The following is a 21,824-nucleotide window of genomic DNA, read 5'->3' on the forward strand; positions in this document are numbered from 1 at the left end:
ATTATATTATATGTGTTTCAGTATAGCGTGTAACCTTGTGACCAACTGTTGATTTGGACCTATGGAATATATCAGCAATATTACCAATGTCCCAAACAGTTTTAGTGTGGCTGAAAATACCAAATGTCAGCAGTAACACCATGTTTCTCTCTCTCTCTCTTCTGTCTCCCTCCTCTTCTTGTCACTCTCCTCAGTAAACGGTGCACCCAACAGCCAAATCACTACCCCCAAATCCGCCAAATCCTCCAGCTCGTCCCCGACCAGCCCCCGCAGTATGCGCAACTTCAAGGTAAACCCGTCTGCATGGCAACAGACACCCTTTGTGCTGCTAATCAGTTTACTGAAGAAACATTGCTAGTTTTAAAATAGATTATTTCTTCATCGAGCCAGAATGCAATCAGGTTTCTGGATGCTGACTCATGGATGATGGAATCATGACACTTTTACTCTTGATTAAGAGTTTAAAGATGATGACTAAATTACTACCTCTCAACAAAACAACGCAGTACTAATGACACCTTTTTAATGATAGTTCATCCAAATGTTAAAAATCCAATCAAGCAAATCTACAGAACAGAAAAAAGAAAAGAATAAACGTTTAGATCCAGTTGAGTGTAAATGACGCCCACCTCTCAAAAAATGTAACTACATGTCGCAATGATGCATTGCGCAAGCTCTGTAATTGGTCGGCTTGGTAGTACTGACGAGTGTGGGTGGGAATGAGACCCGCACTAGCCCGATGGAGCAAGTGTTTACAAGTGCCGAATCCCGTGAAGAAGCTCTAGGTGGAAAGTTTTGTTTTGTGTTTACCTTATGATTAAAGTTGTTGTATGTCTGCCGGTTCCCACCTCTGAATAAGCGAGTTTTAGCTTCTTGTACTTTAAGGTAGCGTTTAGAACAAACAAACCACCAGTGTAGAAACTTGACATAAAGGAACATAAACACCTCACTGCCAGCTAGTATTTCTGAAGTTACTGCAGAGCAAGACAAACAGCATGCAGAAGTATAAATGCACAGCAACATGCAAGGCATGCGCTGTGGGTCACGACAATCACTCAACGCAGAAGTATAAACCAGCCTTAAATCGCACTACTTGCGCATAAATAGATGTGTAAACATTTTGAGTTTATTCATTGGAGCATCACATTCTCTTCATTGGTGCATAAAATAATTTTAACTGTAGCGGGGCTTCTGTCTGCCTGGTGACTCTAGTTTCGTTGCTAAATGGTTAATATTTTTTTATGAGATAGTAGCTGTGCTTTAGGAAGGCTGAAAAATATTGGGTATTTGATTGGCACCTCTGTCTTGAGTCCAATAGGTGCACCCTGCTCTGTGAGTTCTTATACTCCTTTCAGCGGTGCTTCTGACTGATCCGAGTCTAGTTTGATAAGCTGTTGTTTGGTGACGGCAGAAGGTTTTTTCATTGGGACACAAACGACTGGTGCTACATCATATTCAGGCCCATACTAGAGCAAGCTCCTGATTGGTTAATGCAGCACGAATGTCTGCTAAAGTTCAGATTTACCAACTCAGAGTCATGCGAACGTGCAAATGCTCAATTTGCGCCGCTTAATTCATGCGAAATGCTTCATTCGCGCCACATCATTTACGTGAAATTTGCCACAGGTTGTCTTTTTACGTCTTTGCATTGACTTAACATGTAAATCACTTGCGCTTGATGCTTCATCCGCATCTGGTGTGAATGCAGCACAACACTTCCTATGCATGCGGTAACCTTTGTTATTTACTTTCAGAATTTTAAAATGGCAGGTCATAAAAGAATTCAAGTCTTTCATTTTTTTTGATAATGTATGCCTGATTTTATCTAATTTCTCTCTATGTATCATTGTTGAAAAATAATGTGTGTGCGATATTAATGACACCTTTGGTTGATACAAAAATCAAGAGCAACCTGCACTTTGAGATTCAACAACTTAAGCAGACAAAACAAAATTAATACTCATAGTCCCTGACACAATGTTTAGGTCTTATGAATGTTTCCATCTTAACATGAAGCAAATCTTTAAAATTCACCAAAAAAAATTTTAATGCCAGATTTGAATTAGGTGCATTTCTATTAAGTTATTTAAGCATCTAAGGGTGTACTTACACTAGGCTATCCGAACAGTGCCGAGGCATGTTTGACCCACATTTCCCGGACAAGTGTGAGTGCTCTATATCATACTCAGGCGTGGTTCAGTTGGCCGGCCCTGGCCCGGTTGGATGAGGTGTGCCAGAGTGCGGTTCAGCTGGGTTTTAGAGCGGTGCGCTTGTAGTGTGAGTGCAAAGAGTGCCTGAGCGCGAAACTAAAGATGCAACATCACTTTTAAACTCTCCATGAACTGGATGCTGCGATCAATATTATTATTATTTTTCCGTATTGTGATGCATATCTTAGAGAAACAGAATATTAAGTAAGAAAACTGTGGGCGTGGCTTGTTTTGTTTTTTTACAGCGAACTGAATGGATGTAGTAAAGTAGGCATTCAACCTAAAAGACTCCTCCTGCTCAACATTTCTGTTTGTTGTCAGAACTGATAGTTGGAGCAAGATGTTTAAGTAGGTTAGCCACGCTCATTATCTCAAAATCATATAATCTGATAATTTAAATGAACAGCAAGTGAATTTTCAGGTTTCAATTATAGATTAGATAGGTAAACATTTTTTCTTAATGACATACACAGATGAACTGTTCACCACAAAACCAGCAATGTGAGCTGAAATAAATCAATACAGTTAGTTTAGATTTTTTGGGGACTTTAAGGTACAGTTTCATATGGATTTATTAATCACTCTTACTTTTCAATGAACGCAAACTGTCATAGTTTATTAAAGATACAACCCCCTCGTTGCACGTCAGCTGCCCCCTAAGCAAACCTCCTAATAGTTGACTCAAAAATAATACAAAATAATGTAACTAAAGCAATCTACATTGTATTGGCTTGTAAGAGCCCAGCAAAAACCAGCTATGTCCATCTTAAACCAGCCTGGTCAAGCTGGTTTTAGCTGGCTTTAGCTGGTCATTTTCCTGCCTGGCCAGCTAAGACCAGGCTGGAAATTCAATTCAATTCAGCTTTATTTGTATAGTGCTTTTACAATGTAGATTGTGTCAAAGCAGCTTTATATAAATGGTCATAGTAATTGGAACAGAGTAGTTAAGTTTTTAGTGTTTAAGTTCAGTTCAGTTTAGCTCAGTTCAGTGTGGTTTAAAATCATTTCTGAGAGTCCAAACACTGAAGAGCAAATGGAAACCTTGGGATCATCTCGTCGCTGGTCTTGGATCCAATCAGTGACTCCACATAATCTGAGGACCTCGGGATGAGTATCCCCAGGGGGAAATGAAGAAAAAAGAGAATAGTTAGCGTAGCTGCTGTTCAAAGTGTACATAAGCAAGATGCAGACACTTGTGTGGAAACCAAGTGATGCATTGAATGTATGCTTTACTAAACAGATAGGTCTTTAATCTAGTTTTGAACTGAGAGAGTGTGTCTGAGCCGCGGACGTTATCAGGAAGGCTATTCCAGAGTGTAGGAGCCATTAAGGAGAAGGCTTGACCTCCTTTACTCGACTTTGCTATTCTAGGTACTACCAGAAGCCCTGAGTTTTAAGATCTTAAAGAGTGAGTTGGATTGTAGCGAGACAGATGGTTGGTTAGATAAACAGAAGCTAGATTATTTAAAGCTTTATAGGTGAGAAGTAATATTTTAAATTTAACATGAAACTTAACAGGCAGCCAGTGTAAGGAGGATAGAATTGCGGTGATATGATCATATTTGGAAATGGCAGGAAACCAGCCTGGAAAGGGCCAAAAACCCTCTAAAACCAGGATGCTCAACCAGCTAAAACCAGCTAACCAGCCTAGTCTGGTATTTTAGCAGGGGTACTGGGTAAGAGCGATTCTCATCTTAACTTAACAGTCACATCATCGATGATATAAGCATGCTCAAGCTCGGAAGGTAAAAAAGGCTGGGGAGGGGGCCCTACCAGGCCCAGTTCAATGCAACAGTGTTTAGTGTGAGTACAGCCTCAATGTAGTATTGGTAATCTAGCAACCAACAGTAAACAAGGTGAGCATAATGGAGAGAGCTCATTGATGACGTGGATGTAATGTTCACTATATCCGTTTATTCGATAAATGTACCTCCATCTCTCATTATTTGCTCAAACCCTTTTTACGCAAGCCAAAAACCAACTCAAATAAGATCAAGAACTTAATTTTTTTTATCAGTGCAATTTAAGTTATCGAGTTAAAACTAACAAGTCTTACAAAATTACCTTATTTAACTTAATATAATTCTTACAAATCATTTTCAGTTTTTGGCCAAGGCGTCTACCGTTTTCAGTTTCAGCCCGGAATTTTCGTTTCTAGTTTAAATGCCTGATGTTAATCTGTCATGTTAGAATAATATCGGCGATAACCTAATAGCTACAAAATTCTGCATTTTCAAATGCTATCCTTATGCCGATTAATACTGACAGCACTGCATGAGTAACAGCGCCTTCTAGTGGCTGTTTGTAAATCTCTAATGAGTCTCTCCAATCCTTATTAACTTTTGGTGATCTCAGGACTGCTTAATGCATGACAACAGATGCGGCTGTAAACTCCCAAACTCCCATGAGATAATACTGTGACTGTTTTATTTATATGTTGCAGCATTCAAAATAAGCACAAGTATCATTTTGATGTATTGACCTCTCAATACATGTGCCTCGTGCATAAAATATTTGAGATGTTCAGTAGTTGACTGCATAGAGATCTGGTAAGGGCATAGACATCTTCAAACCACACTTGTAGACTAACTGAAAATCTTTTCTGAAAAATCTTATCAGTCCTATTCTTGGAAGCATTGCAAGTGGAGGCATTGAGATCATGCTGAGATCTGACTACAGTACTCTCCAATTAAAGCAAAGGTCAAAGCCAAGTATGATCAGAGCTTCAAGAACTCCTGCTGTTAATCTGCTTACCTGACTTGTCCATCAGACTGTAAGCTTCTTGTTGTACCGATGCTATCTTTAAAGCTTTTTAGAAAAAAATAAGTAAAGTTAAAAGAAAAAAAAAATGCATGACAAGGAGAAACTCTCATTTTTTTCAAATAATATTTAAAGCGATAGCTCCCCCAAAAATCAAAATTCTGTCATTTTTTATTTTTGCTGAACACAAAATAGTATTGACCTTATTCTAAAATGCGGAAGTGCGCCTGTTTTCGCGATTGTCTTAGAACTTCCGATTCAGTCGCTTATGGGAGAAATGACTAGGAATAATAAACGGCAGAAAATGGCCAAACTACTTGCTCAACAAACAAATGTTTGCATGACTACACAGACCAAGTAGCATAATATAATAAGAAAATATTAAATTGCAACATCAAGCAGCGTAACGAGCAGTTGTTAACGTCAAAAAATGAATGGAAGTGAATGTGACCGGAAGTCGCGGGACAAAAAGATTCAAATGGCAGCGCCCACTCATCAGCTGAGAATAAGGTGAATACTGTATGTTAAAGAGTATCTGAAACCTGTAATCATTAGCACCCATAGTATACATGTTTTTACTGGGTACCATACCTTCCAACACTCCCAGTTTTCAAAGAAGTTTCCTGTATTCAACATCCATCTTTTCCATTTTGTTATTTCTCTCAAAAAACTTCTGTAATTTCCCAATCAAGTAAAAAAAAAAAATTGTCCATGTTTGTTAAGTTACTAGATAATGTATGTAGCTCATATGTTACAACCCAGTTGTAACATATCGCAGTTGATTTCTGCATGGGTGGTTGATGCGGGATTTGAACAGTGGCGGTTGCAACGTCAGCAGTAGTAGTAGAATTTAGAAGTCAAATGTTGCCAGGCATGAAAGCTTCTGGTTTCCAACAATCTTTAAAATGTCAGAAGAAAGAAACTCCTAAAAGTCTGGAGACACTTGAGGGAAAGTAAATAATGAGCAAATTTCAGTTTGTGTGAACTGTCCCTTTAAATAGAGAATGCTTTCTAGATCATTTTATTCATATGTTAAAATGTACACACACACACACACACACACACACACTCACAGCTGATCTCACAGCCCTGTCAGATAAGCTTTATTTCAGTATTTCTCCATTATGAATTAACCATCTGAAGCAAAGTTGGTTTAATACATCTTTAGTAAAAGTTACATTGTGTCACATTAGCAGGCTGTATAAGAGCAAGGAATGTAGGAATTACAACAGTTTACATATATGCCTCCTACTTGTTAAGGGTCCAAAAGTAATTGGACAATTTACTACTAAGCTGTCCCGTGGCCAGGTGTGTGTTATTCCCTCATTATTCCAATTACAATGAGCAGATAAAAGGTACAGGTTCATTTCAAGTGTGCTAGTTGCATTTGTGTCTGTTACTGTCACCTCTCAAGATGATATCCAAAGAGCTGTTACTATCAGTCAAGCAAACCATCGTTAGTCTGAAAAAACAAAACAAATCCATAAGAGAGATAGCAAATACATTAGGCAAAGCCAAAACAACTGTTTGGAACATTCTTAAAAATTAAGAACACACCAGTGACGGCAGGAACTGAAGACAGTTTCTGGAAAGGCCTGGCAGAGCATCACCAGGGATGAAACCCATTGTCTGGTGATGTCTACACATTCCAGACTTCAGGCTGTAATTGACTGCAAAGGATTTGCACCTAAGTATTTAACAGTGAAAGTTTGATTTATGATTATTGTTCTGTCCAATTACTTATGAACCCTTAACAAGTGGGAGGCACATTTGTACGTTGTTGTAATTGATTCGGATGTAAATTACCTCAAATTAAAGCTAGCAGTCTGCAGTTAAAGCACACCTTGTTCCTTTCAATTTAAATTGTGTTAGTGTATAGAGCCAAAAGTGTTAGAATTGTGTCGATGTCCTAATATATATGGACCTAAATGTATTTATTCTTTTTTAAATATTTTATCATTTAAGTTTTAAAAATGTACGTTTTTGTAAACACAAACCAGAACAAAAACATTTACACTATCTATAAAACTTTTTGTACAAATGATAACTAAAAAATGCAGAAACAAATTGAATAAGTAAATAAATAAAAAACATAAAATAATAATAAAGAAAATTAAAGCACCAGTCCATCCAAACATGCTCCATATAGAGTAAATCATACAAGCCATTAAGTTTTACTTAATCAAACTCAAAAAAGTTGGTTCGATAAAACGTTAGTAAAAGCTACATTAAGTCACATTAGAAGGCTGTATTAGAGCAAAATGAGAAATATGACATTATCACCCCAAAAAATAGCATTGTGTCATTATTTTCAATTTCTGTTGGACACAAAATACTATATATGTTGAAGAATGTCTGAAACCTGTAACCATTGACATCCATAGTTTATATGTATATTTTCTGCAGTGGGTACTGGTTTCCAACAATCTTTAAATATTTTCTTTTGTGTTGAACAGCAGAAAGAAACTCCTAAATTTTTGGAAACACTTCAGGGAAAGTAAATGAATTTAAACTTGTGGGTGAACTGTCCCCTAAGTTTAGAGTATGATAAAATGTTTTATTCATGTGTTAAAATGTACACACACATATGCAGTTGATCTCACAGTCCTTTATTTTAGTATTTCTCCCTTATGAATTAACCATCTGAAGCAAAGTTAGTTCAATAAAACATTTGTAAAAGCTACATTAAGTCACATTAGCAGGCTAAATCAGAAATGTTCAGTTTTCAGATGCCTGTGAATGTCTATTATGAAAGAAATTATTCATAGTATTCCACTGTTATAGTGCTCTTATGGCTGGATAAGTAACTTTTGATGGAATAGTTTCCTCTCAGGCTGGTTCTTTGCACATTGTTCATGAGATTTCAAGCTAATTTTAGACCAAACGCGCCAACGTTGTGGTTACATAAATATCTTCCCACTTCCCTTTAGTTTAGTTGCAACAAGCGGATGGGAGTCCCTGTCCGTCTCTCTGTACAGGTATTATGAAACTCTGCTTTCTGTAAAACACTCAGATCTGCTGCAGGTCCTTCTGGGTATTCAAGCCTTCAGTTGGGTATGATCGCATTAGTCACTTTTTTGGCTTTATGATTCATTCTGCTATCTATTTGAGAATTGGATTTGTAATACCCACCTGTTTCTTGCCTACCTAGAGAAATCCTGTAGCCTTTATTAAACCAGCTTTAACCAGGCTGCCAATTTTCTCCATTTGCTTACTTAGGCTTTCTCTCACGTGTCAGTGTCACTTCGGTTTAATCCCTTATTTGGCTGCTGAATTAAGAAAACATGCAGGCTTTTTAATCGTACTGATTGCCAGACCTTTTTTTTTTAGAGCAGGTCCATTAGTTTGTGTGCCAGTCATACGCAGCTTGGCTCTCTTTGCCTCCTCATCAATCATTTATTTCAATAAAGATGATGCTTAACCCTTTAACTTCCTCTTCAATTTTTTTAACTATCAATTTCTTTGGTTGAATTGTGTTCCTGGCATTATTGTTGCCATTTTCTTTTTAGTTTGTGTTGTTTGTTGAGTTTTCTGTTTTAATTAAGTTGGACAAAATGTGGTTATAATTCCAGTTAAAGGGTTAATTTCAAATAGTATTATATTTATGTTAAAAAGACATTATGCTTTCTTGATAAGGTTTTGTATAATTGCATAGCTGCTATAGTTTGTAGTGCTTTGTTTTCTATTAGGGCTGGGTAATATTAAACTGGGATTTTCAATTAAATAAATGTTTAAGACACAGAAACATTTACTTTTATTAAAAATAATGTAAAGTAATTTACAAATCTGAGCATTTATCATTTAAATGAAGAAATATATATTGTTTTTGTCCTTTTGATGTTCTAGTATTGTCCTTGCTGGAAAAAAAAAGTATAAAAACGTCCTGACTAAAACGTTTTGATTATTAGTGAATTTAAAAAAATAAATAAATAATAATATTTATTAATAATAATAATAATATAAAAATCTAATAAAAAATCTTTATATCTGAATTATTGGGTATAAAATATATAAATTGTGTATTTTTCTGTATTTGATTATGCAAAAAAAAAAAGAGCAGTCTGTTATTTTAAACTGACTGGTAACAAAATGTAAAAAACTATTTATTGAAAAATACTGATCTTCCAATAATCTACTCATGCCTGTGGTGGTGAAATACCTTTATGTCTTAACATGTTTTATATATGCTTAAATTCATCTGATGTTTAGTTAAATTAAGGATTTGTGTTATCAGAAAAAAAAATCACTTTTCATTAATTTCACTCATAAAGGTCATACATTTTAGCTATATTACCCAGCCCTACATGTCACTATATACAGTTGAAAGCACAATTATTAGCCCTTCTGTGAAATCCTTTTTCAAATATTTTTCATATTTTATTTCCAACAAAACAAATTGTTATTGCACTATACAATAACTGTTCAAAAGTAGTTTATAATTAATTTAATAGTTTATTATAGTGATTTTAAAGATTAATGCTTCATTACTCCAGTCTTCAGAGTCACATGATCCTTCAGAACTCACTCTAATATTAATTATTATTATTAGTAGTATTAGTAGTAGTAGTAGTAGTAGTAATGAAAGCAATAATGACTGGAGTAATCATTTCATTTAAAACTACATACAATTAGAAAGCAGTTATTTAAAATGTTTAGAAATATTGAACAATTGAACTTTTTAAAAAATATTACATTTAATAAATGCCACCTTGATGGACATTTTTTTTTTCTTAAAAGAAAAAAATAAAATAAAATAACCGCAAAGTTTTGACCTGTAGTGTGTGTGTGTGTGTGTGTGTGTGTGTGTGTGTGTGTGTGAGTGTGCGTGTGTGTGTGCGTGCGTGCGTGCATGCGTGCGTGTGTCTGTGTGTGTGTGATTCTTAATTGGCTACAGGTCAAACCACAGATATGCAGTCATAACTTGCATAATTAACCGGAATTGCCACCTAATATCCTAATGAACTTTTTAAAAAGTAAAATAACCTTTAATGTGGACTTTAAGTAGAATAGTATCTTGGAAAATAACAAAATATGTTAGTTAACTGACAATGATAACTAACAATATACAGAACACCAACAATGTAATTATAACTAACAATATACAGAACAATAACCAAACATACCTAACAATGTTATGTTCTGTCATCATGGCAAGTACTAAAATAAATTAGTTATTAGGAATTAGTTATTAGATCTGTAATGTTTTCAAATATTTACGTTAAAAAAAACATTTGGGAAATAATTTTTAAAAATCAGATTTCACAGAAGGGGCAATCATTTTAACTTCAACTTTGAACAAAATGCCAATGGTGCTTTAAAATGTTATAATATTTTTTTAACTAATCTAGTGTTTCTTTTTAGATTCCGACACATCACTCCTCCGCAGGCAATGTGAACGGCTCCTCTGAGACGCCTCAGCATCATAACAACAGCTTGAGCCCTGAAGGTAAACGTCCATCCACTAATAATCACAGTCTTTCACTCACCTCGCCTCGTATCGTGGTGATTTTCAGGCCCAAAAGTCCCCAAAGGGCATTTGAGGGGCATGACAGGTTTTGGCGGTGAAAGCGCTGACACATACCACTCTGTGCCACATTTTATCAGGCTCTCTCCTACACATTCACACACTGGGGTAGCAGAGTATGAGCAAACGTCCCAGCTCAGCAGTGCATGAGTCACAATGACCTTCAGCTGTTTGTCTGCATAGTGCAGCAACCAAATCTGAATTGCTGGATAAGAATGTTGGGGCCGAACTTTTGTTTGAGGGTTTAATGAAATACCCTCTGTTGTATATTGGTCAAAAGATATAAATATGATCATGTGATGTGTTTCAGGCTGATATGTTTAATCTGCTTTGGCTTTTTCTTTTAGTTAACGGAAACAGGAACCTTGCTGCTTCCACTATTTTGGACAAGTACAAAATTGGCAAAGTTATCGGTGATGGAAACTTTGCTGTGGTGAAGGAATGTGTTGAACGGTAAGAATATCATTCATTGAAGACTTGAAGATATTTGATGGCAATTTTGCCAAATATTTATTAAGGATTTTATTAAAATGTCTGTAACATACTTGGGTTAAAATTCCTGAATGGTCATATAAAGATATTTTTGAAGAAACCAGTACATTTGGCATCTTTAAGATAGATATGTTATAATTTTTCAAAAAAATGAAACAGTTTGAATAATAACACAAAGCTGAGCTGTCTCTAAAAATAATATTTGTATGTGGGAAATTTTGCAGCACTAGAGTAAAGAATCAGCCTCCTTCATTCTGCCTCTTTATTTTCTCTTTACTTTACTTTTGCTCTTTACTTTACTCCTTTATTTTCGTGAATAATTTTTGTGGGAGAAAGCGGAGCACCCAGAGGAAACCCATGCGAACACAGGGATAACATGCAAATTCCACACAGAAATGCCAACTGACCAAGCTTGAACCAGGGACCTTTTTGCTGTGAGATGACAGTGATACTCACTGTGCTACCGCAACGCCTCCATTTTCTGTTTATTCTGTATAATTAACTCTGCTACATCAGTTATAAAAAGCCATAACAGTTTGCACTGGTAGAAATGATGTCACATCTTTTGGTGGGAAACTCTGGAAGGACTTGAGGCTTGCCTTTTATTCTTCTGTCATTAATTTGTTTACCCTAAGTAGGTTAAATCTCAACTCTGTTATTGTGGTATTTCAGTGAATTTATCATCAGCTTAAAGAAAACAATGATGAAAGTGCATAAAAGTGTTTTAAACATGTCATGTGGTATCTGACTTAAGCTTAGCATCTTAAGCTAAAGCACAAAAAGAAAAATGTCAACTTTCAATGTGATTTCTGTTGTTGTTATAGATGCTGAAAACATTTACACAGCTTAACATTGTTGAGCAAACAGAGATGTTATGTCAATTCGAAATAAGTAAAATAATCAGATGATTATACTGCTAGTGGCCTATTGCCTAATACCACAAACATGCTATCTTTATTTCCGATGGGACAGGAATTAAGTGTAAGGATGCCCTCAAGCCTTTATAGCCAAACAGAGAAATGGGGGCATAATCTTAAAGAGACCCATTATATGGCTCGTAGGTGCTTTTAATCCAATAACTAACTTTTTTAGTAGTGTTTTTTTAGTGAAGTGGTGTTAAATAGCATGTTTAAAAAGCACCAGGACCATAACATTTTCCTCCAATCATTGAATTCAATCTGAAAGGAAGTGAAAAGCTGTCTGAAAAGAGAAAGAGCTAAAAGCTTAATGTTGTCTTGATTAATATAGGTCCTGTAATCTTAATTTTATTACCAGTGCATTTCAGCTAAAAACTCTATTAAATTGTATGAATCTATCGAAGTGTGTTTGGACTGGAGTTTGCAGATTTGCAAAAAACTTTGGTGGAAGCACATTTTCTGGGAAAGCTTCTGTAATTTTCTTGCTTTTATTTTTAGGCTAAAAGGTTCAAAGCAGGATCTCTTGTGCACTGAAAGCGCATCAACCTCGGAAATTGTTCCCGAGGCTCTGAATGCACTCAAAACAGACCTTCATTAACCTCGCTAAAACAAAGACTATTGTTCTCTTTCTGTACACAGATCCACTGGAAAGGAGTTTGCACTGAAGATCATCGATAAAAACAAATGCAGAGGCAAAGTGAGTTGTTTTTTTTTCCCAATAATTAATAAAGGTCAAATTAAAAAAATGCCATGCAAGCATAAATATTCCATACTGACGGTGAAACTGTTTTTGCAGTCTAATAATTAGTAATGTGTGTATACATATTATAATCTTAAGCATAAACGTATCAATGGTCTGTGGAAATTTTGGTTCATTTAATAAGGCTGATTAGATTCTGTTTTATTCAATGTCACTTATCTGAAACAATCTGAAACAATGCAAGCAACCAAAATGCAATCAGTGCATAAGTTTCAATGCTTTTGAGAACATTTACTGATCTAACTAAGAATCTCTGTGATTTAGATATGCTATATGATCAAGACTACAAGAAAATCACTATCATACTATATGGGAAGATTAATCGATATGTATCGATACGCGGTCATGCGCATGCACGATGCGAGTGCATCGGTAGAGCAGCAGAGGATGAATGAAATTTTGGAAGCAAATCGAGATGCATCGGTTTTTCCAAGATACAGCTTATATTTTTAATATAGAATGTATTTTTTATTTATTAACAAGTGTTTTCAACCTGTTTTTGGCGCATAATTTAATCGACCTACATAAAGTATGCATTAGCAACGGATTTGCGGATGTGTACACTACAACTCAGTGTATCAGGTGTGCGGATGAAGCTAGTGGTGCGCCCTCAGAAAGCGCGAGAAGCAAAACAAACATTTTATTCCCCACTGAGTTTTAAATCTAAAGTATGGCAAAATTATGGATTTAAGGATGGACGACTTGACAGGACAGATGCAATTTGCAAAATGTGCCGCGCATCTGTAAAATACGCGGGCAGTACGACTAATCTGAAATCTCACTTGAAGCGGCGCCACGGTGTTGTTGTGGAAGCATCTTCCAGTGTTCCTGCATCCCCGGCTTTCGCACTGCTTCAACTGTAGCTACCAGCTCCAAAAGTGGTGAGAAAAGCATTGCAAGTTTTTTTTCCATGCGCAACAGTTTTGTGCGCTCTACGCCAATAACGGATGTTATTGCATTGTTGATCTGCAAAGATATTCAGCCTAGTGTCACGGAGAACGAAGGTTTTAAACACCTCCTCCTGTTATTTTTTTTGTTTACAGTGACAGTGATGTTTCAAAGCAGCATAACACTGCTAGTTCACGACCTTAAGTTTTGAATATTCAGTGGCACAATATATCTTTGTAAAGCTTGTTTTCATAGTTGAAAAGTTAAATCACAATTCTTGTTGTGCAATGCTAAACTTTTATGTTGAAAGAGTGCAAATATATATATTTTTAATATTTATTGCACTTATACATTCTGTTTATCTTGAAAATCCTTAAATAATATTTGCTATATGTTCTAAAATGGCCCTCTACTGTAAACTGACACTCTGGCTCTGAGAGAAAAGCCAGTTTATAAAAAAAAGTCTTGGTTTTGCTTGGTAAATAAATAATCAAACTCATTCAATGGCACAGCATCCTTTCTTACATCATCTCATAAACTGGATCTAATTAGTTAGTGCTGAATTATCGCATTGTTTCGTGATATGGGTGTGAATCGTATCGTGTTGCATCGCAATATGTCACAAATGTATCGCTAATATATCGGATCGTATTCTTTGTATCGAGATGCGTATCGGATCGCATTATAGCTTAGATGCCCAACCCTATATCATACAGATGTGTTTGTTGAACATTTAATGTCAAAATCATTTAAATAAATCCAGTGTTGGTTTTAGTGGAACTTATATTCCTCTGATAATGCTTTCCACATTTATTTGAACTATGGGTTTGCTTCCATTCAGACACATTCAATCAGTCAGTCAATCATTTTCCTAATATTACTTTAAATCATGATATTTTTAATTAAGAAGAGAATGTTTACAAAATTGTCAGTGGGGTTAAATAAATCTAATTTTTCCTTACAATAAAATGTTTCTATACTCTATATATTGCTATTTATAAGCTACCTTAATTAGTGATAAATTGTTAATATTAAAGGCTCTGCTGCTTTTGGGCCATATCTCCCTCATCTTATCATACATTGGGTTAATTCTCCTGTCCAAAAATAACCCGCCTTCACTAAATCTCCGAAATAAAGCATTAAAATTTAATTTCAATCCTCATAAATATTTTGCATGAAGAAACAGCTTCGTTTGCATCACAAACTCTTTGAATGTATAGGTTTTTTCTTATCAGTGTGGAGTGTTTTATCAGTGTTTATTCAGTGGACAACACTCGTTTTTCACTAAAGTAAATTGTAAATTTTGCTATTGCTAAAAGTACCTGCATATGTTTTTAGCAAGACAGTATTCATAAACATTAAACAGCAAACTTTTGTAGTGTGTACGGATCTGGAAGGAGTATGCATGTGTGTGCCACCATAGTTTTTGTGGTGTAAAAGGGTTTTCTAACTGGCTGGTCAAAATTTACCTGAAGGACAACTGTTGTACCCTAAACGTGAACAGCCTTTATGAAAATATTGGGCTCATTTTATAAAAACTCACCAAAAGTCTTTTTCTGCTGTTAAAATTGCACCTGGTCATTTTTAAGGTAACAGGAGGGCTAAAAAATTTCAAGATTTTATTTTATTTATTTATTTTTTTTTTTATTTTTTTTTATTTACTTTTTTAATTTTACTTTTATTTATTTGTTTATTTATTTACTTACTTTTTACATTTTTCTAAATTATATTTTGCTTTATTTCTTATTTTCTTTTTATTTATTTATTTATTTATTTTTACTTTTTTATATATTTTTCTTTATTTTATTTTTTATTTAATTTTACTTCATTTTTTATTTTATTTTATTATATTTTATTTATTTATTTATTTTAATTTTATTTTAGCTTGCTACAGGGTGTCCGTGAGGTCTTAAAAAGTCTTAAAATGTCTTTACTTTCAAAAGCAAAATTTTAGGCCTTAAAAAGTCTTAAATTCACTGAAATATTGTAAATTATTTTAAAGGAATCCTGATTTTCCTTTGTTTATTTAAAGCTATACCAAATCGACACAACACGCATCCAATCCAGTTCACCCAGTACATCTCAAAACTGTTCATGACTAATAGTATGACAGTCTGTTGTAAATACATTTAGTTTTTAAAGAGTTTTTTTTTTTCAAGTTATGTTGAGAAAACAAAGGTCTGCATTATTTCAGATATGTGGCTAAGAAACAACCATAGGCCATAAAAAAATCTTAAGCGTTAATCTTAATCTTAAACTAGCGTAGTAGGGTTTAAAAGTTTAAAATTTCATTCTTCATGGTCTTAAAAAGGTCTTAAAAAGTCTTACATTTTACTTGGTGAAACCTGCAGAAACCCTGTTGCTAGCTACCTGGCTAGCTCTGCAATGGAAAACTCTCTGCCCAAACGGTTACCAAAATCTCTGAATGTCATTGTATTCTTTTAAACTATGATTTGTTTTCACTAGAATTGTAAAACCTGCTAATTAAGAGGGAGTATCATCATATTTGTGGCCTTGTGTATAATGGAATGTAAACAGCAGTTAGTTATACTGTCGGCCAGTGTCTCTTGATTTAGTTTTAGCCTGTGCTTTAACCGAGGATGTTAGTTTCCTGTTTGCCTTGTTTCCTGCAAGAGCAAACCACAGGAATTCATGTGGATTTATGACTGAGCATCTAAAGACAAGCTGCTGAGAGCTGCTGTACGCTTGTGAATTAGTTATGACAGATGTTTTGAACACACAGGAGCACCTGATTGAGAATGAGGTGGCAGTGCTGAGGCGAGTTAAACATCCTAACATCATCATGCTGATTGAGGAGGTGGATACGCCTGCTGAGCTCTATCTGGTCATGGAACTTGTGAAGGTAATGTTTGTCTGTCACCTCTTATAACGTAAGCACACACACAAACACATACATTTTCACCGTATGAAGAGTTCAGATGCAAAAGACTCTAACTGCCATTTGAAATATTGTACTTATGTTTAGTTATTTTACTTTATAGGCAATTAAAAGATCCTATTAATAGTCATTCAAGTAAACTTACTGAACATACCTATGATATCTCACGGCAGTTTGTAATGTTTTGATTTAGTGGCTAATTCATATGAAATCATACAATATCATTCATACAATTTACTACGATTTGATGGTGTTTAGGGCTGGGCATGGGTGCCATGCATCCTTTTAAAAATTGTACGTTTTTTTGTTCCTAACGTAGTGTCAGGAATGTTTAGTTTCTATCTTGCTGTCTTTGTGTTTCAGGGTGGAGATCTGTTTGATGCAATCACCTCCTCAACCAAATACACAGAAAAAGATGCCAGCGTGATGGTGTTTGACCTGGCAGCAGCTCTCAAATATCTACACAGAATGTGCATCGTTCATCGAGACATCAAACCTGAAAATCTACTGGTACGCACACTTACACTTAAAGGTCCTATGTAATTAAAATAAATTATTTTAGATGTTGGCATCGGATTTGTTAGCTTTTAGGATATCTATAAGCTAGTGTGCACCAAAACACAAACAAAATGTGAGTTTACAAGATATAAAACCAATATAATTATGTAAATCTTGTAGTTTGTCACTATTGCCTAAATAGATAAATGTTTTTTTTTTGTTTTTTTTTAGGTCACCTCTTACTTCAGTTGCTTATCAAATTGTGAGCAATCAAATGCTCTCTAGTATCTGACATGCCGTGCCCCCTTCGAGATGCTTTACATTTGATGCACTTGTGCTCATCCACTCTCACTAGCAGTGCTGTGACAAAACAAGAAACAATTGGCTGTTTTTTTTTTTTTAAAGGGGAGGACCTTCACTACGTCATACCTTCTTTATGTTTCTGGTTGAGATTACGGCCCAATCCCAATTCTATTTTTGTGTCAGAATGTTGTGGGACTGCTATACAGGAGTTATGGATTTAAGGCCGTACTCACACTAGGTACAGTTGCCTCGAACCGGGCCAAAGCACGCTTGTTCCCCCTCCCGTCTCCCCCGACGGCCCGCGCTCACACCATATCGGGCCTCGGCACGCTTACGTCATCGCTGCTGCGCTGTTCAGAAGCGCTCTCTATGGCAAGCTTTTTTAGCATTTAAATCTTTGTTCTGACTCCATAAATATATTTAGAGATATCTCTAATTATATTTTGACTAGTCATAATTATAATTCGACTAGTCAGAATAACAATTAGAGATATCTGCAATTACAATTGTACTAGTACGAAATCAGATTGGAGATATCTGCAAATATATTATGACTAGTCATATTCCTCCATTGACTTCCATTGAAAAATATTTGCAGATATCTCTAAATGAGTTTTGACTAGTCACAATTGTAATTAGAGATATCTCTGAGTTTTTACTAGTCATAATACATTTGGAGATGTCTTTAATTCATCATATTTAGAGATATTTATAAATATATATATTTGAAGATATCTCTAATTAATTTACTAATAGTCGAATTACAGTTGTAGATATCTAGAATTGTATTGGTCAAAACTCAGAGATATCTGCAAATATTTTTCAATGGAAGTCAATGGAGGAATATGACTATTCATAATATATTTGCAGATATCTCCAATCTGATTTCGTACTAGTACAATTGTAATTGCAGATATCTCTAATTGTCATTCTGACTAGTCGAATTATAATTATGACTAGTCAAAATATAAATAGAGATATCTCTAAATATATTTATGGATAGTCAGAACAAGGTTTAAATGCTAAAACGGCTTGCCATACGCTCTCACCCAGTAGCACGGTGGAGATTTTTCTAGTTATATCGTTTCAGTCGTTTGATATGCCGTCAAATATTTCGCCAAACAGTCCTTAGGGATGCGGGGACACGCAGTCAGATATTTCGCCGAACAGATCCGCCACTTTTGGCGCTCATAAACAATCATAAAGCTCTCGTGCTGCAGGAATGAGGAGGTTTGCTGAAGGCGCGCAGCTGACGTGCTGTGTGGAGTTTGCGTCTTTAATAAACTACGGCAGGTTGCGTTCACTGAACAGTAAGAAGGATTAATAAATCCATATCAAACAGTCCCTTAAAAGTCACGTCTCGCTTTCGGTTTCGGGCTTTGGCGCGTATTGCACTCACACACAAGCGTACCGCGCCAAAGCCCAAGTGTACCGCGCTCAGGCACACCTCTTCCAACCGGGCCAGGGCCAGCCAAGTGAACTGTGCTTGAGCGCGATTCAGCGCACTCACACTTCTCAAACGATCCGGGAAACGGGCCTGGGCACGGTACGGATGGCATAGTGTGAGTAGGCCCTAAGATTGCGAAATTTAGCTGGGTTTTTTTAAATGTTTTTTTTTAAGCATGATGGTAAAACATGCACGCAGCTATGAATATGTTACAAACATATGTTTGTTTGTCGTAACAATTTGTAATAATGACAAAAAATACTAATTTGTGGATCTCCTTACTTCCGGGTTCAGCAGTACTGTCATTGTGGCTGGTGTATTCTAGGAAATTTTCTTACCCGTTTGGTTTCGATTGTGGTTGTGTAAAATCTACGTTTGAAGGGCTATTAACCCCTTGCTTTTAGCTCTATGCCTTCAAGCTAAAAAGAGTTGGGACACCCCTACCCCTTGACGTGAACACACAAAACGAGGGGTAGGGCTAAGGGGAGGGCTAAAGGATAGAATTGGGATTGGGCCTATGTCAAACATCGAATAAAAATCACATTTCAAAGCTCTTCACAGGACTTTAACACTAATACACCCTTCAATAGGACATTAAATAAATTATTCACCCCAAAATGAAAATTCTGCCATCATTTAGTCATCCTCTTGTTTGACTTTCTTTCATCTGTTAAACACAAAATTTTTTTTTTTTCCTACTTCAGTATATATGTCAATAAAGGCTGGTTTCCAACATTCTTCAGAATATCTTGGTTTGAGTTCAATAGAAGAAATAAACTTTAGAACCACTGTAATGGGTGAACTATCCCTTTAAATATTCAGTGTAATTATAGATGTACAGAGACAACACATCTGAGCATACATTGGTTTACAAACTTTGAACATTCATTCATTCGTTTTCTTTCCAGCTTAGTTCCTTTATTAATCTGGGATTGCTACAGCGGAATGAACTGCCAAACTTTGAACATGAAAAAAACATATTTAGAGGAAAACATGCCAGTCCTAACAGATAAAAATAAATGTTTTGCCTCTTTTGCAATGTGTATTGCAGGTGTGTGAGTACCCTAATGGTACAAAGTCTTTGAAGTTGGGGGATTTTGGCTTGGCGACAGTGGTTGAAGGGCCGCTGTACACTGTTTGTGGAACACCGACTTATGTTGCCCCGGAAATTATAGCTGAGTCAGGGTAAGAATCATTGATTACTTAGTTTTTAACATTTGTTTTCTTTGAAGCATGCTGGAGGATGAATGTTATTAACTGTGATTTTCTGTCTGGGATTTGCCACAGCTACGGGCTGAAAGTGGACATCTGGGCAGCTGGAGTGATTACCTACATCCTACTGTGTGGCTTCCCACCTTTCCGCAGGTATCACAACATTAAAAAAATGCTCTGTCATTCACGTTAAAGCGACAGCTCACACTAAAATGAAAAGTGAGTCACTATTTAATCACACTGGTGTTGTTCCAATGCAGTATGCCCTACTTTTTTGTTATACCACAAACAATCAAAATAAAATGTTTTTTTTTTTTTAACTACTCATTTAAAATAATCTCAATGAACACATTTAATGAGTAAAAAAAGCTAATTGTTTTATGTTCAAACTATTTAAATTTGTAAAACTGATTAAGTTAACTTAATCGATTTGTGTTGGGACAACATGAAGGAATTGTGTGGAACTCTCCATTTTTTACAGTGAACTGTCACAACCACACTTCAATAGTAAATAAATGAAAGTGATGATCCAGATGCTTGATCAAATAAGGTGTTTATTATAAACAAAACAAGACAAAGATGAATAATCCCAGAAGGGGGGAACATAGCTAAATCTAAGCATCACTTTTAAAGCAAAACATTAATCAAAAGCATCAGGAACATAGCAACATAAAATGAAGAAGCTTCAAGACACAAAAAAAAATGCTGGGTTCCACACAAATCGATTTGTGTTGGGGCAGCATGAAGAAATTAAGTTAACTTATTAGTTTTTACAAATTTAAGTAGATTGAGCATAAAACAATTAAGTTGCACCCTTAAAAAAATAACTTAAGATTTGTGTTGTTTTTTCCCATTTTAAATAAGTTGTTTGAACAAACAGCAAATTTTTATTTTTTTTTTAAGTACAGGGCACAAAAGGAAGACAAACTAGTCACAACTAAACAGGTGTAGCTAATGAATCAATAATTGCATAACAAGAAGGGTGGAAATTACAAGACAGAAGAACACATGGAAACACAAATAAAAGCGTGTGCTAAAAAAATACAAGACTGGAGCAGTGTCACAGTTCTGCCACAAAAACATTAAAACAAAACGGAGCTGGCAAAGCTGTAACACAAACAAGAAACTTACCAAAGATTTCCAACTTCTTATCTATTTTAAAAAGCTTTAAAAGGGACCTATTATGCCTCTTTTAACAAGATATATAATCTCTGATGTCCCTAGAGTGTAAATGTAACGATTTAGCTCACAATAACCACGATAGTAATGTTTTATAACTCCAATTTTAGTGAATGGACCAATTTGGTGACTGTCACTTTAAATTCAAATGAGATAATGGACGGGGCTTTCCTCCTCTGATGACACGTACACATACGTCTGATGACAGTGTTTCTGTTGAGTGTTTTTATGAAGTGCAATTTTAAAAAAAAGATTAAAACATTTTTTTTTTATCATTAGAAGCTGGTTATGTTTGCAGACAACTGTGTTTAAACCCCTTATAAAAGTAATTTTCGCATATTAACATAATAGGTCCCCTTTAACTCTAGAACTACCAGAATTCTATAACTACTAGAATGGCCTTTCTGACTGCTCTGACATTACCAGAAATACATTTTGTCAATTCATATTTACATTCAAAGCTTAAATGGATAATTAATAATTAAGCTTGTCATATTTTATAAAGATATTGCTTTGAAATTACAATTATTTTTGTATTATAATTTATAATTGTGTATGAGTTAAACTGCCTGCTGAAGGTGTGTACTGCATCCCTTACTTTGTCTGGCAAAAGTAAGTTGTTTGTGAAAGTTTGAAAAACATGTCTGAAGTAAAGTTATGATTTTGCTATAAGAAATTATGTTTACGTTAGCAGAAAGTTGCTAGTCAACATAGGCACGTATATTCAAAGGCATA

General features: G+C 35.3%; 1 protein-coding gene across 21 annotated transcripts in view; it reads left to right on the top strand.

The window, feature by feature from the left end:
* Nucleotides 1–21,824, top strand: part of dclk2a (doublecortin-like kinase 2a) — a 94,572-nt gene that overhangs the window by 51,967 nt on the left and 20,781 nt on the right. For 13 of the 21 annotated variants that reach the window (XR_658584.5, XR_012402600.1, XR_658585.5 and 10 more), the window contains 8 exon segments: nucleotides 195–289; nucleotides 10,332–10,416; nucleotides 10,842–10,947; nucleotides 12,543–12,600; nucleotides 16,295–16,414; nucleotides 16,814–16,960; nucleotides 19,750–19,883; nucleotides 19,986–20,063. Coding sequence is in view for 15 of the 21 variants with exons in the window: in XM_073948766.1 (XP_073804867.1) it covers nucleotides 195–289; nucleotides 10,332–10,416; nucleotides 10,842–10,947; nucleotides 12,543–12,600; nucleotides 16,295–16,414; nucleotides 16,814–16,960; nucleotides 19,750–19,883; nucleotides 19,986–20,063 (823 nt within the window). In the remaining 6 variants the exon portion in view is untranslated. 21 annotated transcript variants of the gene reach the window in all.

Source organism: Danio rerio, chromosome 1 (genome assembly GCF_049306965.1).
Source record: "Danio rerio strain Tuebingen ecotype United States chromosome 1, GRCz12tu, whole genome shotgun sequence".
In the NCBI taxonomy this organism is placed as follows: domain Eukaryota; kingdom Metazoa; phylum Chordata; class Actinopteri; order Cypriniformes; family Danionidae; genus Danio; species Danio rerio.